The sequence below is a fragment of the Platalea leucorodia genome, assembly GCF_965183815.1.
Source record: "Platalea leucorodia genome assembly, chromosome: 5".
In the NCBI taxonomy this organism is placed as follows: Eukaryota; Metazoa; Chordata; class Aves; order Pelecaniformes; family Threskiornithidae; genus Platalea; species Platalea leucorodia.
Genome location: NC_138827.1, coordinates 24878947 through 24897333, shown reverse-complemented (window position 1 = coordinate 24897333; position 18387 = coordinate 24878947). Strand labels below are relative to the sequence as shown.

General features: G+C 39.3%; 1 protein-coding gene across 1 annotated transcript in view; it reads left to right on the top strand.

The window, feature by feature from the left end:
• The window catches only part of FGGY (FGGY carbohydrate kinase domain containing), a gene marked incomplete at both ends in the record, with an annotated part of 137172 nt that overhangs the window by 73096 nt on the left and 45689 nt on the right, over nt 1-18387 (top strand). Inside the window, one exon of the mRNA XM_082312099.1 lies at nt 17058-17165. Within this exon, the coding sequence (XP_082168225.1) occupies nt 17058-17165 (108 nt within the window). The remainder of the gene's footprint in view (nt 1-17057; nt 17166-18387) is intronic.

Genomic DNA, 18387 nt, shown 5'->3' with positions numbered 1-18387 from the left:
GAGAGTTTACTTTAGAGCCAGCAGTGGTGAGTCTGTATAATGTTTATTTCTGCTTGCCTCCCAGCCTTTCCTAAAGCTTGGAAGAGATGAAAGGGAGGCTTTTTCAGTAAATAGGTTATTAGAAGTTTTTCTTATGAGCAAGATTCCTTTGTTCCTGGCCTGACATAATTCAAAGCTCAGGTATGCCTTGGTGACTGGGGGAACGGGACGTTCCTATTTAGTGTATGCCTGTCAGAGAGATCCAAGTTTTGCACCCTATCACTTTGCTGGTAATCAACCTGTTCAGGGGAATGTAGCTGAAAACAGTCCGATCTCTATTGTACATAAACTAGATAATGCTTGGTAACATGTCCAGAAAACTGTGCAGTCAACTCTCCTTCCCTTTTGTGAACAGATCATTTGACTTCAAAGACTCAAAGAATAGATGTGGACAGAGCGAATGCTTTGAAAAAAATTCTGCTTGGAGTCTAGATGAAGGCTGATATTTTAGAGACATCTCACTGACATCAGTGAAAACGCTTGCTTTGAAAATTCCAACAGACGCAGTGGTTTCCATACTGCAGTTAACTGCAAACTACCCTGTGTGACACAGAGCCATGTATTAGGGTGTTGGATTTATAATACTAAGCCTTTCTGCAGTGTCTTCTCTTTGGTGGTCTTGGGGTTCTTTGCAACAGTGCATGAATGGGGTAAGAGAGTATGAAGTGTTATTCCCGTTTTATTAGGTGGGAGACTGAGCCACTTCATAGTTTAGTAGGTTTTTAATTGTTATTTCTTCACTTTTATGAACTTCACCTATGCAGTGCTTTGGGAGTATATGACATCTGAGATGGAAATTTTGCCTTGTGTGTTTCAAGGTTCTTCCGTGTTCTAAAACGACAGCATTTACACACTACAGACAATAGTGTATTGCACTGTATGATAAACAATGTGTAAACCAGAGATCTGTTTTCTTCCTTCCTTGGATTTTCTATTCTATTTGATGTGAGCACAATGGATACAAAGGCTTAAGTTGGGCTTCCTCCAGGTCTGACTGCTAAGAGGGCTCTTCTCCTGTTCCTCACTCCTTTTCCCATGTTTTGCCTTAGAAAGAGTGAGCAAGAGAGACTGATTTTCTTACGTACCTATGTTGACACTACTAAGATTTATCTGGTCTGGCTGCCAGAAATATTGGCCTGCGTAATTTGAGCCTCTCTACTTAAAGCAGTGTTGGATTGAAGGTTACCTGTTAGTAGATCTAGCAGTAGAAGCTAGCAACTTGAACCTTTATTTCTTAACTATAACAGTTGTATATTTTAATAGGGTTTGGAGTTTTTGTTTCTTCTGTTTAGGAAGGAGATTGTATTCTGGATTCTGTAGCTAGGAAAGTTATAAAATTGTCTTCCTTCCTTGATGTTAAGATAGCATAGCATCACTCAGTTGTAAGGGACAGGATAAAGCAACTTAATTTTGATTCGTTCTTAATGTATCATTATTCTCGTTTTTGTTCATGAAAGTCCAGCAGCAGCAGCGGCCCTTCACTGTAACAGAAGATTTTTATCTTTCCTTTTCTATATCCTTCAAAGTGATGATACCAGATTTGACAGGTACAACACTCTCATCAATGCTGCAAACTAACCAATTCTGATTGATTGCTCCTCTCTAGACCCAGAAGAATGTATTAGCCTGAAGCCTAGAGTCTTCAGCAAACCCAAGTGTCTTCGTGGACTGTTCTGTTCTGAGGAGAGCTGGGTAGGGGGTTTCCCTCAGATCACAAGGATGTTTATGTGTAATGAATGGCCAGATCCCTTGTTTATCTTGTTTTTGTGAGTAGGCATGAATTTATTAAACAGCCTGCTTACTCTGTGTGTCTAGATCTCATGATGAACAAAAAGGACTCCTTTTTGTGCTCCTTTTCTTATAGGAAACTCTTACTGAACTGTAAAAGAATAACTAAAATACAAATGAAATGAGACATGATAAGGGATGTCCTTGGTCATCAGTTAGGTTGTCCCTGGGCCCTGAAACAATTAAATAGAATTTTCAAGGGAATACAATAATTGTATGAAAAACAATTTACTAGTTTTAAAATTTTGGAATTAGCCATATTTGCAATGAGTAGTGTGGAATTTGGGGTCAAAATTCCAGATTTTGTTTAGTGTTGCTGGTTTGCTGAATGATTCTGTCAGATCGTTGCCTTTTCTTAGTTTACCCACTTGCAGTATGAGCATGAAACTGAAGCTGTGCAGACAGAGATCTTTCTAATGAAAGGTGTGATATGTGAATGCTGGGTATTAAGGACTCCATGGTCCAAGGTGATATAGATGCAATGGTATTTCTAAGTATCTTTTTACTTTTCTTAACAGCAACAGTCAGGCAAACTTCATCAGTATTTGGGTAGTAGGCTTCTTACTAAGGTTTTTTGCCTCCAATTCCAGTTTTATTCAGCCTCTCATGAATCAGTTGTTCTTCATCTAAGTTTCCTGTTGCTGCTCCAGCTGTAGGTGGGGGAAGATCTTAGATGGGGCAAGTTTTATTAGGGAGAAAGTACATCTCTTCTCATATAATCATTCTGGAAGCAAAATGAGGAGAAGCTCACGAGGAGAGGCAGCAGAAGCTGCTGCTTTTCTCCCAGTGTCAGCTGGGAATCACAGTTTATGCTGAGTTCATTGTTTATAACTGTGGGTGAAGGTCTGAGGTCCTCTCTCAGTGTTTACTCTGTCCTTGGGAGTTTGTCTCACTAAGTAAGGGCTGAATAAACACCAAATAAGGTTCTCAGGATTTAGCCATTCAGTTATTCAAATGTTTAAAAATATGTTTAAAATAGTGTGTGGTAGCATATCCCATATAATGTAAATCTGCTTCCAGTAACTCAGGGGTATTGCAGAAGATTTATTTTACCTGTAAGTATGATACTATTGTTGGTCATGGCCTTCACTAACATAGAAGGAATACTTACCTAATGGTGAAAAAGGAAAATAAATCTCTAAAAAGAACTGTAGTATGCAATAAATAAATAAGAAAGGCCTAAAGGTACATGGGAAGGGCATCCAGAGTACATAAATACACCAGAACTCATTTGAAAAGATTTTGGTTTTACTTGATATTTCCCATTTATTGCAGTAAGAACTGCAGGTTTTGGAGAATAATTCTCCCCCATGAATATTAAGGTTACAAATAATACCTACATGCAAAAGCTCTTGAGTTTCATGTTTAAATGCCACATCTGAGATTTCTTTCCCACCCTTGCCTTGAATTTCTGTCACATCAGCTACTAAGCTCCAAGTTCTTCAGGATTGTCAACATCTGATACAATGAGTTGACTGGATTGGGGTTATCGAGACTTGGACTACTTAGCATGCATATTAGAGATAACTATGAAAATACTTGTCAAGAGAAGACCAGAATCTTAGGATACAATCTCCAGGAAAGGGTATGAGACAGGATAGGTCATATCTTCCTATGATTCACAATTCAGCTCTTCGGGAAAAGGTCAGTGCTAGAAACCTCTTATGGAGACCCTCTGTTCCTGTGCTGGCCCAGCATGTCACACTGCTGTCTTCTGGCCACAGTGACAAGGACTGGGCCTGCCTTGGACTACGCAGAGTTTGACTGGGAGGCTTGGTGGGGTTTTCTTAATTATCATTTGGAGGTGGAGTTGATTTTGTATCTGGTGAGTGAGGTGCAGCATCCACCAGTATTTGTGACACAGCTGTTCCATGTGCACAGTTCCTAGCCTTTCAGATTGGGATGAAGTCTCACTAGTCTCCTAAAATAAGGTATTGCTGCAAGTGGTATCCGAGGTGTGTTTGTTTAGGAACCAGAACTGAAGTTGAAGGGCTGTTAGCTAAAGATATAATTCTGAGACACTTAAAAAACTCCAGTGTTCTTGTAGAAGACTTATACTGATCTAAAAGTCAGCATTATAGTAAATTTCTTTTCTAATGTACAAATGGAGCTTTCTACTGAGAGATTGCTAACATTCATGAAAAATGTGTTTTGTTTGCAATCTCCGACAGTCACTTTTGAAGACTTGGTCTCTTGTGCTGGTTGGAAGTAAGAACAGAAATTTGCTTGAACCTCAACTCACTGGAGGCTTGGGAGGACATTCTGGGGAAGAATTATTGTATGCTTACCCTGTCCCTATGCTCTTCCCTAAGCCATCTGTTACTGGCCACTGTTAATACAGGTTAGCGGGCTGTATGGATCTTTGGTTTGACTTTTTGGTTTTACTTTTTTTAAACATTGAGAAGAGTTAGTTCATATTGTGATGAGCTTTCAAGAATTTAATTTACCATAGCAGCAAATTGTAGTGTTATAAAGTGCATACTTAAAATGGTCTGCAGTTAGTTGTCTGCACTGGAAGATTTATAATCTTCACATAAACTGGCATTTTGTGACAGTGAGTATCCGTCATTGGAAGGGAAGTAAAAATAAATGGGTGGTATAAATTGTTCTAGCTTATTTGAGGCCCTGTATCCCCAGTGAGCTATTGTTATGAGATGCACAGAAGTAACTGCTGTGAGTCATGGCACAGCATTGCTTTAGAAGGGTACATAATAGCATTTCAGCAGAGGACACAAGTAGAAGCTATGGTGTAACCAGACAACCTTTCAGTCCATTTATCAAAACACTTGTAGTTCTCATTTCAAGGAAGGCGACACAGTAAATATGAGCAGAAAAAAAAGGTTAGTCTGTATATCTGTATCCAGACATTTCACTAAATAAAACAATAAAATAAATCAATGCAGAACTGCTAGAGCTTAAGTGCTTAGCAGAAAGCTTCTGAATCCATCATGAATGTGGGCCTTTTTTTTACTGTTTTGGATCTTGAAAACAATTTAACAGAATCAAGATTTTTTTTTTGCCGATTTATGTAAGAAACCTTGACCTTTGGGAATACAAAGAAAAGGATGATATGCTACTGCGTGCCTGTTGTATACTTTCCCAAGCCAAAACATAAAATATGCTTAGTGTTAATGGATACTCATAAAAGGCAGAAGTAAATGTTTGTGAACATTCAAGCTTGGAACAGTCAAAATTCATCTAGTTTAAAGGTTTTGTTTCAAAGCTGAGCATTCAGTCAGGGTCCCTGATAAGACTTATGAAGTTCCTGCATCTCTGATTTAGGCAGATGGAAATGGTGAACATTGAATGAGTCTGGAATGATTACTCATGAATTCATTCTTCCAGAGCTGAAACTCTCAAGTTGTCCCAGGCTTAGTTCCAAGTTTGCTTCCTGGAATAAATACAGGAGGTTAACCTTATACCCAAGGAATAAAAACTTACAGGGGTACAAATTTTCTGGTGAGGACACCAGTATTGTTTTTCTGTGTTTGGGGAGAGCAAACCCAGGGACAGTTCTACGGGTGGATGCTGTGCTTAGACTTCTCTCTACTCCCATTGTGATCTCCTGGAGACCTATCTCATACATGACTCTGAATGACCTAACTGTTACTCTGAAACTACTCTCTAGACCCTCCTGGCCTTTCCTTGTGCTGATACAGAAGCTGTTTGATCCGCTTGCTCCAGCCCCTCTCTGGGGATGGTTCTCAGTTTTTGGGTCCAGTGTCTCAAACATCTGACAGATAAAACTCTTCTTTCTACAACGAAAACAGCATCATTCTTTTACAAAGAAAACAAGTACATCTACCCCTGTAACACCTTTTAGTTTATGATATCTTTTTAGAAGATCATCTGTTGGATAACAAGCAGCCTTCCCAGCCCATTGGTCTCAGGAGTACTTTCCTACCATCTTGGTCTGTTTGCTTGTTGCTCAATTCAAACAATTGATTTTATTGCTCAGATTTTCTGTTAATTGGTTTCAGTTTTACCTGAACAGTGTTCAGGACTTGCCTCTTTATAACAGGAGTCTCGGGATCCAACTTCCAAGATGGTCGAGCTACCTAACCCCAAGCTGCCATTCTCTTCCATCACATGTAAAGCTAGTGACCCTGATTCATACATATGACTCAGAGTTTTTTAGTGCTTCATGGGTAGATTACTCACATGAATGCAAATACGAGAGTCTGCTGCTCACAGTGGGTCAGTAAAGTTACCACTCAACTGTCAGGAGATGGCTGGCAGAAATCTGCCAGCTCTCTGTGGATCTCGTAGAAGGCTGAGAAGTTTGTGTCTATTCCAGAACATCCATTTTATTTTTCTCCTCTCTAATTGCTTGTCTCACAAAGTGGCTACAGGTAACATGGTAGTATGATTACTTAATGCTCCTGATACAGATACCATTGAGCCATGCTCCTCTTCTAGCTTGTGCTGTTAAGTGGCCAACTTCCAAACACTCATGTCCTATTATAGCTCCCATCCTTTGCAAACAGCAGGCAAACTTCAGGAAACAGTTGAAACAGGACTTGAAGAACACGTTGTTCAGATGCGGCCCTCTCAGCTTTTGTGGCCGGAGCGCCCCTGGGTAAAGATAGCATGAGGTGGCTGAGAGATGCATCGCATCTCCTAACACTTCCTTGCACTTTTTTCCATGGTGCATCATCTGCTTTTAAACAGGGGGTCATGGATCATGTGTTTGTGATATCTGTAATCCTCCTCACAACTCCTTTATTATGGCATAGAGATAATGAGAATATAGGTTGTAGGCTGTCTCATGCTTTTATCAAAAAGTACATGGAGGGACAGGCTCCATATGTACATCTAGGAGATTTGTTTGAATGGGAGGGAGCTACAAGGACATTGCTGGTAGCCTTGTGAGAGTTCAGTAGCTAAGTATCGTATGTTGTTGGGATTTCAGTGTCATTTCTGAACTGGAGCACCCACTCTGTTTTCGTTCTGTCATGAGGAGAAAATTAATTGGGAAGGTTTAATGCAGCCCTAAATGCAGCGAGCCAAACTTGACTTTCTTACAGTTGAGTTTCCTTGCTCTGATGAGGTAGGCAATATATTGTGAAAATAAAATATATACTCACCCTATCTGATTGAATCATGCTTGAAATTTTCTTCTCTCTCTCTGTCTATCTCTGTCTCTCATTTTACTAACATCTTTTCCTAGCTGAAAAGGAGATTTATAAAAATACATTTTTTGGCAGAGAAGTGATATTTTATTAACATTTCACCATTTAAAAATCAATAATAGTAAGACGAAGAAAACGAAGAGCATTTTGCTTCCAATATAATTTTCATTTTTTCCTGTTTTTATATTCTGCTTTTGAATTTGGAGTTTTGAGTGCAAAGAGAGGAAGTCAAAAGTTTACAGTATGAGAGGTTGGTACTGTATTTTCCCCTCAGGAAAATGGCAGAATTTCATAATGTGAAAAATATTATTCTTTTTAAAACAAATCTCAGTTGTTCAACTTTGCTGGTTAATATTTGGAGGCTGATATCATTGCAAGCTTCTTTCATAAGAAGTATTAAAAAAAAAAAAAAAAAAAGAATTTTAAAAGCCAGTTGTATGATCAAGTAATAAGAGTACAGGCAGATGAAGAAATTAACTGAGTAATCTATAGTGTGTATTTGCCCGATGTCAGCAACTCTGCAGTAGCACTCCTGGCCCTGGTTTCCTGTGGAATGTGCAAGGTCCCTGGGATCTGTCACATGATACACCACAGAAAGATGATGTGTAGAGGTGGTTTTGCTGGGCAATTGACCTCCTAGTTTTGCCCATAAAGATTTATTCATGCGGCTGTACCCTAAAACATACTAATACCATACATACCATTGGCTGAAAACTGATGCAGAGTATTGGAAAGTAAAGCATAAAATACTCATAGTCAGCTCAGATGAAGAGCCTGGACCTGGCTGCTGTCTAAAATTGGGCCGCTGTGTAGAGGGGTCTGTTGCAGTGCCAAGGAGTACACTGAGTTAACTACAGTTAAGCCCCGTAGCATCTATTGTCAGAAGGTTTTCTCAGAAATGCAACTTCAAACTGGCTTCTGGTGGCAGACCTCCAGAAAAGCTGCTTATACAAGTGCAGCCTGTGACCTCTTGCATTCCCTGCTCTTGGCAAGGGCCTGATCTATTGCATTTTAAAAGGTAAAATAAAATCCAGCTGAGTAAAACAGGGTTTTTTTTTGCTAAATTTGATTTTTTTGTTGTTGTCAGTTTTAAGCAACATTTTAATTTATGTGTTTAGCTGTTTTAAGAACCAGGATCTTCTGGGTAAGGGGGGAAACCCCCAAACACTGCTTTATAGTTTCTGCTGGTGGATTAGTTTTAAAGCAGTAAATGAGTATGTGGTCACCCCCTTGAGTGAGGAGCATGCCTAGTAAAGTCATGTCCAGTTCTCAGTTTTTGAAGCATGCCTAAGGAGCCACTGTGATGTTCTTAGAGACAAAGTGCTGACTGCAGAAGCTGTCTTCAAGAACTCTCTTGTTCCCTACTTTTAGGAAATGAAGAACACGAACATGCAGAAGTAAGCAGATTTCCTTCTTCTGCTTCCGTATCTAAGTATCTACTGTCACTTGTTTGAAGAGATGTGTTTCACCTGTATGGACATTTGCTAGCATTCTTAATTATAGACACTAAAAAGCTAGGGCCAACATACCTCCTAAGAGTAGGTGCCCAAGTCCACATTTGGATACCTAAACAGCTGGCTTCATGTTCTAAGTTCCTGAGCCAGAAATCAATGGGAAATGGGGGTCTGTCTTTGTTTTTTTTGAAAATCAAGGTACTTACTTAAGTGTCTAAATACAAGTGTTAGCCCAGATCTTCAGACAGTATAAATCAACATATCTCCGTGAAAGTTGATGGTTAATATGCTTGTTTGTACAAGTTGAGGCTTTGGCTCCCAAGGCTGGAAGCACAGATGAATTTCTCTTTATACCCTTAAATATCAATTACGTACAAGTTGAATAACTAAAATTATTGTGATTCATCATAATTCTTTAATTAAAAATCATAAGATTTAAAAAATTTTTAAATACCTTTCCTTATTTAGCCTTGAATAAGAAAATCTCACAGTGGAAATGTTTAATAATCTCAGTCCGGTTTTCCTCTAATTAATTCTTGTTAGGTATAAAGCCAGGTTGTGCAGTATATAGTCCCGTTGCATAACTCACCTGAAATATTTTCAGAGATGAGGCAATCAGGTTGCCCTGGGAGTGTGGTTTCTTTACTGGGCATTAATCACATACCTTGTTTGGTCTGTAGTTTGTAGACCAGTTAATGTTTTATGGAAAATTTAGAAAATTGGAAATAGTTCTGCATGCGTGTCATTTACATTTTGCTGCCCTTCTCATAAGGGTTACTATTTGGATTAATAGCTAACAGTAGTCCCTAAGAATTCATCTGTGTCTCCTACTTTTAGGTTGTACTGAAAGTTTTGTCTGGAAAATAACTAACGCAGGGATTGAACTAGAATACTAACTCCAAATCATCATAGGAAATTTCAGATCCCAGTCTGCTTTCTGATGCATACTCTCTGTATGTTTCTAATTCTGGTAATTTTTACTTAAGGGTGTTACTGTGGTTGCAATTGTTTTAAGTTTTGTCATACATATTTGTGATATTACCAAGTGCAGAATAAGCAGCAAAATCAAAAAGGTGTTTGTTTTAATATTGTGATACATGTCTTTTGTGGGTCTACTGCACTTGCAACCTTGCTGAGCTCCTGGACTGAAATGTGCTGGACCTGTGTTCTTAGTGTGTAAATAAGCAGGATCACTGTCTTCTCCCTCAGCCTCTCAGTTATATTATCTGGGTGTAAACTCTCCTCTGAGACCCCTCAGGCCAACTGCCTCAGGCCCTGCGAGCTAAATAGGCACGTATGCCTCTGCCAGAGCTCCAGTCCTGCAGGCAGTCACCCTTTACACTTACCTTGCATGGTACTAAAGGCTCTGAGGGGACCCGGGTGACAGAAGAACATGTCTTTACTACAGCCAACACAAAAGAAACCAACTTGGGCAAAAGAATAATACTGAATACATGTTTCTGTTTCAACTTTACCACTACAGGCCACTCTCTGGCCATAAGTTTATGCTCTGGGCAGTACCCAGAACCCTTTGATTCTCTTGCGTGATTTTTTCTGGTTTGGATGATATCTGCCTTTCTGTCTGTCTCTGTCAACCTTGCCTGGCTCCACAGAAATCTTATCTTGCAGTATCTAATACTGCAAAAATATTGCCTGATGTCTTTGAATATTTTTTTGTTGTTGTTGCACAACCTCAATAGACATAGTTGGACAATTTTGGTTTGCTTTGATTCATTCTGTTGCCATTCCATAACTAAATGGGAGTCTCTAAGGTTTAGTAACTTTCCAGGTCTCTGGGTTTGGCAAACCTGTGATGTAGCTATGGCGATAAATGATGGAGCGTATGTTCAGCAAGGCCTTTATGAAAGTGATTTCATCACATAAGCCAGAATTCTTCAACTGTATGTAAACAGATTACCAAAATCATCTGTGGATGGATGTGTTTGGGCAGCATCCTGAAGGCCATGTTCTGTATCTATGTTGTTGTTGCTCAAGTAACTTGCATGCTTCCAGTTGGATAAAGTTAGCTCTGTGCAAAAATTTTGTGGCGTAGTCTTAATATCATTGCCGAGCAACTCTGTCACTGAGGATGGCCCATGGGATGCCAGCCTGTCACATGGAAGAGAGCTATGTGACTTGCCACCACAAGCTATGCAGCTACATAGCAAACCAATGATGGCCAGGTGACATAGGCTTAAAATATAATCAAATAAATTACTGGTGGTATATGACCTATAGGAATTGGAATATTAATAAATTTTAATTTCCTTTATGTTCTGAAGTACATTTCTTGTGTCACAAGAACTTATTTTCTTAAATATATTTTACATCAGGTTAAAGCTTGAATGCTGTTACATGTTTAATATATAATTACTGCTAATAATAAATATATTTTAACAAGTTGACTGTACTCACCATAGTCTTAACCTAGAGAATTGCCTCCAGAGTTACGGGGAAGCTTAGTTTTCAGTCTATTTAGTGCTTGAGAAATAATGCCAGGATGGCAGTTTTAGAGTAGGCATCAGTTCACTGAAAATACAATTGCATGCTCCAACTCTGCCCAGGTAATATATGCCACCAGAAAGTGCTGTTATTAAATCACACATTCAGTAGCTATTACTATGACCTAAGTTTGAACCAGAAACCTAGAAATGAAACATTCTTCGGTTTCCCTTTGAATTCTCTCCTTTTTTTATGAATCTGTTTCATTCTTTGTCAGAGAGTTGTGGTCAAATAGCTATATGAGACCCATCTGTCATCAGAAGCAAAATTATACAGTTTTCTTAATACAGGATTTTATGCATCAATGTAAAACCCCTGAACTGAATGAATGTCAGTATTCTCAACCCACAGTCAGTCAGAAAGTTTGAAAGTTAAAAGTCAGCAGAGAAGTTAATGAAAGTATTTGACTTGTCAATGATCAAAGCCCAGAACTGTAAAGAGCATTTATTAGTTGGTGACTGATACAGTGCTTTTCCTTGTTTCTTTCCCTACTCTGCATTAATATCTTAGATCTTTTTTCATACCTGCCTTAGCCTAACAAAAGCAGCTGTTATTCTGAATTTCTGGCTATAGAAGCTGATAAGTGAGGTGATTTTCAAACAAATTTTCTGACCTAGCTTCTCATTTGCAAATGGTTACTCTAAAAAAGTTGTGGCAGTAGAATGAAGGTTTAATTTGGCTTTCATGTAAGTAACAATAAGTCAAGAATAGTTCTACTGAAATGTTATTTTTCTCTCTCTGTTGCATACTGCAAGTAAATAGAGAATCTGATAGTGGTACTAGAATGCTGCCAGATAGCAGAGGAACAATATTAGGAAGCAGAAATAAAAATGGAAGAAGATGGATATATAGCAGTATACCCTGTTAATATAAAGATTTACTTTTCAGGTAATAGCCAAATTCTCCAATATTGTTATCGTAAGGAATTTTTGTAAGCCTCTACCAGCAACAGATGGTGTGAACTAAGGAAGAAAATTCTGCTGAAACTAATGCTTCCATAAAACTGCTCTCACCAGTGTGGCCTGTTTTATTTTATCTTGTCTCTGATTACTGTAACATTTACATAAAACTGAGGAGGAAACACAAGCATGTGCCTGATCATTATGGCTAGTCTAGCAAAACAAAGCTAAGTAAAATAAATCTCACATTGCGACTTGCTCATTTTATGGGATGGCTGTATGCCTAGGTGATTCTCGTCCGTGAAGGCCTGTGTTCTGTTCTGCTCTTTGTACTAAAAGACAGTCCTGGAAGCTGAACTTAGTTTGGATTAAAGGCCCTGACTCCTTTGATTCACTTACATGAGCTGTAAGTTAGCCTATAAGCGGTAAGTAGTGCTTTTTTCCACATAGACTTCTACAATAGAGGTGGATTTTTTGCCTGTTTTTGTTTCAGAGGGAGAGGCAAGTGGGAAGGGCTAAAGTAAATTAAATACATTACAGAGCTCATATTAGTGCCATTTAAGCAGGTCCTTTCATACTTTAGCTTAGTTCTATATAGCATTATATATTTTAAAGACATTTTTCATTTCTGTGGGCTGCCAGATGTGCTGCTGATACCTTCTGATCTTAGATAGTTTGACGTTGATTTTCCTAGCACATGCCAGGGTTGAAATCTGGTCTGTAACTCATCCAAATGATCTATTCATAACAAAAAGTGCCTTCTGGCAGTTGCACCACAGCTGAATATTGTTAAACTGAATTAATCATTTAATTTGTTTCTGATTGCTCTGTAATGTTTACATATCTTACATATTAGTATGATCTTTTATAAAGCACACAGTGAGGTTAAATCCTCCCAGATAGAACTTTTTTCTCCTTTTTCTCCTTTTCAGAAGGTGTTGAACTCTTCTTCCCTTCAAATGAGCAGGAATCTTGGAACTGTTTAATGCTCATCTCATCTGAAATGATGGGCTGAGCAAGTAGGAGTGTTTGTGTTGGGGAGACATGGAAAGGTGACATTTTCCCACACAAAAGAATTCTTCCCCATCCACAGACAGAATAACTGTGAGGTGGAATTGCTTGTCCGAGTATAATACTTCTGTAAGTAAGCATTGTCATGGATGAGGGCAATAGTCGCCGCGTGAATATGTTCAACTGACATATTTATAGATGCGGCTTATGACTCAAAGTGTGAATAGGTTCAGATTCTTCTCATCTCCTGTCTTCAAATTCCTGCTGCAATAATTGTTGTGCAGAGATCATTCTAACATCTAGCAGAGGATATCCTCTCTGTGTTTCAGTTTCACTATATGTAAAAAATAATAAACGTTAATATGCCTCACAATAGGAGTGTGTCACAGGATTAATTTAAGTTCAATAGAAGGCAGAAAATCTGAGGCTCCCTTTGAATACGTATTTTCACTTTCAAAGAAGGATGACACCTCTTATTTGCTTTAAAAATAAAAATCAGTTGCCCATAAATCTAAAACAGATGTTGTTTTTCTACTAAAAAGATTAAGGATTTTCTTAAGCTCATTAAAGGAAAAAAAAAAAATAACGACACCACATTGATCCTCCTATATCATCATAAGAATATCTGAAGGCAATAGAAAGCTATGAAAAGGACATGGTATTAATGTAACAAAAATAGCTCTGAGTCTGGCAAATTGTGCTTATCTTCTGGGTTCTGCGGCTAACTTTGCACTATTTCTCCAGCCTTACGCTTATGTCTAGTCATGTGTTTTAGTGGGATTGGGTGGTATGTGTGCTCAAACAGAATCTGGACTTTTTATTACGAAAATACAAATGCCAGCTGCTGCATGGCTTGAAAAACTTAAGCATCGTCCAAATTGTTTCAAGGAGGGGAAAAGGAAACCATTCGCTATTTCTTATGCATATATCTACAGAAGAATGTTCACCCTGCTGCTTCTCAAAGATTGTGTGTCTGTTTGGGGGAGTTTGTTATTTCCCAATTTTCTCACTTTCCACATGCATCAAAACCCAGAGTCTGCAAAATGTGAATTAAACTCCTTAAGTGGAAGGAGGAAATAGGAAATCTGATGATGCCATATGCGGTACCAATGAAGCCCGGCATGATAGTCAACGTTCTTTATTCCAGTTAAAAGTTCCCACAGCAGAAAAAAACTGATAGCCTAGTACCCCGCTGGCTATATTCATTAGTGTGGTGATACGCAACTGCCTCGTTTGCTCTGTTTATGTGTTGAGAGTTTGCTGGAATGCATACAAACGGTACTTCAGTAGTAAAATGATCAGAAAGTCTCAGTGTAATTTGAGAAGAGCCAGCACGGAAATATCCTGTCCTGGCAAATTCCTGTGGTTGTCCAAAATACTAGGCCAGAAGTACTGGCTCCAGGGAGAGTTTGGTCTTTTAATCAATCCAAACCTCTGAATGCTATCAGACATATAGGACAATTTAGTAAATTGTGGACTAATGACAGAAGAAAGATTTTTTTTTTTTTTAAACTATTGTCCTTCTTGATGTTTAAAACTTCCTGTGTGTTCACAAAGCATCTTTGTGCCTTTAATATCCTTAGACTAATTGGTTTCTTCAGACTACACAGCAGATGGATTTTGATACATCTAGTGTAGCTAGATTCTTCCTTCAGAAATCACGGTACAGAATACTGCAGAGTTTGCTGCATCAAAAATATTTTGAGATGAGACTTAAAAAACCCAGGCCCCTTCTGCCCTAAATGTTCCTTCCCACCTGTAGAGGCACGCCTTGTGTCCACAGCTGTATGATGGGAATGAGATGGGACATTTGTGTTCTCGGCACGCTTCCATCACTAGTTCAGAGCAGATACTAACTGGGAATTTTGACCTTATGCTGTGTTCTCAGTAAGGTTAGTGACGTGGAATTCGTCTAAAAGTCAGGTTATTTTAGGATTTGCTTTCTGTTGCATTTCATTTTGTTATTGAAATTGTAAAAGAAGGCTTGCCCCATAGAGGTGTTGAAAACTCAAAGCTGTATTAATTTGTAGTTTTAAGAGAAAACAAAACAAAACCAAATGTCTTTGCAATGTTTTTGACGTAGCTTCATACACTTGGAGTCATAAATGCCTTTTTAAATTCAGTGCAGCTCTTCTTGCTCTTTAATGGGTTTAGCCAGCCAAAATCTTACGCAGACACACAGACACATGTGCATGCATACATCTTTAGCAAAAGTAAGTCAGCGCATTAGAGCTGAGAGTGGAGAACTGAGCAAAATTCTCATATTTGTTAGATGCATACCTAAGAGAAATCAGGATTGCTTGACACCGTAGTGATGTATTTTGAGAAACTAGTTTTCGTTGTTTTGTTTTCCTACTTAACTTCATGAGAAGAATCAGCTGTAATGTAAGTTTATAGCTTGAGCAGACTATTGTTTGTGCAGCAACCTCCCTGCTGGTATATTTACTAAACATGTGTGATGCACAAATGCCAGTAAACTGCATCTTGGAGCATATTCCCTAGTTGCTAGCAAAAATTGTCTTTAAAGTTTGGCCTGTTTAAATACAGGGAGAATATGCATCAAGTTTAACAGGAACAGGCCTGAATTTTTAATTACTCCTCCTCAAAACTATCCTGACGTGAGGTCTGGGCCTTATTGAAATCAATAGCAAACCTAAAGCATCCTTTAATGGGTCTAGAATTTTACTACTGAAGACCAAGGTCTAAATACAAAAAAACATTGTCTCATTGACTAAGACCTTTCTTTTTTGCTCTTCCAGCATTGCAAACATACGGACTTACTTTGTTAGGGAATTCTCATGTTTCCACCTCTTGGAGTACTTCCCACCTTCTAGAGGACAACAGTTGCAGAGTTAGCCTTCCCATTAACATGGACTAGTGGGCAGTGCATTCATGCATCATGTGGTGGTGTAGGACTGAGCTGCCGTCCTCTTTTCCTGGTGAAATCATAGCTGCATGTACCTTGAATACCTCTGTTGGTCCTGAAAGTGAAAACATGAATCATGCTTCAAAGAGAAAACTAGTAGCCTGCCAGGGGAGTGGATGACCTGTCTTCTCCAGCCCCCGCTGCAAGAATTAGTAATGTGTTCAGCCAGTGCAGAATATATAACTAGTCTTTGTAGCCAGTGCTAGGACCCAAGTTCCATTGCCCCATTCCGTGTCATGTGCTGTGCCTTACTTGCTAGACTAGATAGCATATCTCCTTATGCTTTCTTTCTGGACCAGAAAGGAAGTCTAGAAAGTCTATCTAGTCTATTGAAAGTGCAACAGCTTTATAAGAGGAAGGAAAATGCCCTCCACCCTTAAAAACTGGTAATTCGCATCTTCTGAAGCAGAGAAAGGAAATGAACCAGTGTCTCCCACATCCTGAGTGGTCTAACCACTGAAATAGTGCATAGGAGCAGGATATCACTGTATATGTGGGTGTTATATTTGTATGCAAGCAGCAGAATACAGTCCTGTTCAAGTTTTTGGATGGTAGTGCTTAGATATCTGCCTTGATGAAAGGGTTCACAGGTGTAAAGGAAAGAGTGGTTTGTGTAAAGCTCAGCCTAAGTAAGGGGCAGAATCTAATGTTTACCCAGGCAAATGTTTCCTATTGATTAACATATGCCCAGGTTTGCAGCATCTACCCAAGGCACCTAACTCTCCTGACAGCGCTGTGAGAGCACTCAAGCTTGGGGTTCCACTGCAAGCCTTAGGAGCTGATGGCAGATCTCAGGTGACCTTGCTGTTGTCTGTCAGCAGGATTCCCCCTTGATTCTTAACTCTGAAGACATGCAGGATGAGTGCTCTGTAAACACCACTTGCTGATTACATTGGCTGTGTTTTCTGATGAAAGTCAAGCAGAGTATTGTATCCAACTGTTCATTCTAAGTGTTTTTCTGGAGAAACAGGGCAGTTTCTCTCTTCCTGTAAAATACATCTCCTGTTCCTGCAATTTCTTGCTTTCTGCGTGGCCAGCCCCAGCTGTTCTGTAAATGGGAATGAGTGGGGGCAATTGTGCAATCAGTAGCTGCAGCTGTTTCATCTCATCTAAAAATGATGCAAATGCGGGATATATTTCTCCACATTCTCCTTAGAGTAAATCTCTACCTATACATCTCTACTCATGTTGGTAACTCCGGTGGAGGAGCAGGAATCATTGCAGTATTGGACTCTGATAGCTGCCAAACATTAGTCGTGAAGTACCTCCTTTGACAGGTAGTTTGAGCTTTTTCTTGCTTTTCCAGGTGAGTGAAACACCCATTTTTGTGCCTGGTGTTTGGGGACCTTATTTCTCTGCAATGGTACCTGGATTGTGGTTGAATGAAGGAGGTCAAAGTGCTACAGGAAAACTGGTAAGTGTTTGGAGACACAGACTCCAAGATGGGAGGTCTGCCGTACCGGCTGTCATTTGGGATAGCTTCACTGTGAATTCAGCCAGAGCTCTGCCTGAAACACCTCCATAAGATCATAGGAGATACCATGCTGCTGAAAGCAACAAACAATTAGTTGATTGTTACGTCTCTTACAAACTGTTCATTTGCATACTGATAGGGGATTATGTATGGGGCAGAGTACTAAGGACATGTCTTCCTTTTATGATCATGGTGATGATTATTATTATTTTACAGGCAAATAGGCATTCATTCTTTACTTTAGCAGGAGGCTGAGATAGACTTTGAGATAAAGGATACTTATTGTGTTATATAGAACAATTGTGCTCATTGATGGGCATAACTGAAAGATGTATTGTACGGGCAGAACAGTAATATATTAAAATGTTATCCTGTCTAGATAGATACTGCATATATTGTCACCTCAATTCTTTCCTTGAGTGCAAAGAGTCTAACTCTATTAGGTTAACTTAATTTATCAATAAAAATTGAAACCAGACTGGATTCTCTAAAAATGAATTTTCTTATTTACAGGGAGGCAGTCAGAACTAAACCACTGATGTCAAATTTAAAGAAAGGCTAGATGTATAAAACAGTATTTAGGCTTGAGTCCAAAAGTGTCAGCAAGACCTTAGCGGTGGCTTAACCTGGAAGCTTCTAAAGCTTCCTGTGTGTCTCCTTGCTCAGTCTGTAGAAATACTGACTGCCCTTAGGGGTGAGGTGCCAAGCTCCTCTTGAGAAACTACAGGAGGTGAGCACAGTCCTGTGGGTATCCTCTGTAAGCTCAGAAAACGTACAGGTGGGTTTGCCCTTTCACAAATTGCAGGCGTAATTGCTCTCTTACTCAGACCTAGCACCACCCACATTTCAAAAGCCTAGTGATCAGAGCACATGTCCAGGAAGCAGTAGATTGGGACATGTCTGCATTTATACATTCTGTATGGAACAGTCACTGAATGAGAAACAGAAATAATCCTGGATCAGGAAGCCCAGACACACCCTAAGTGCTGAGCTGTGAATTGGTGTTCCCTCCTGGGCCACGTGAATCTGACATTCTGCTCTGTACAGTGTCACAGCTTCAGTGGGAGAGTCATCCCTCTTCCTCTCCTGCAGCCTCTGCTTCCCATCCAGTCTCCAACTCATCGTTAGCCTCATGGCTAAAGCGCTCTTGCAGCAGGTGGGA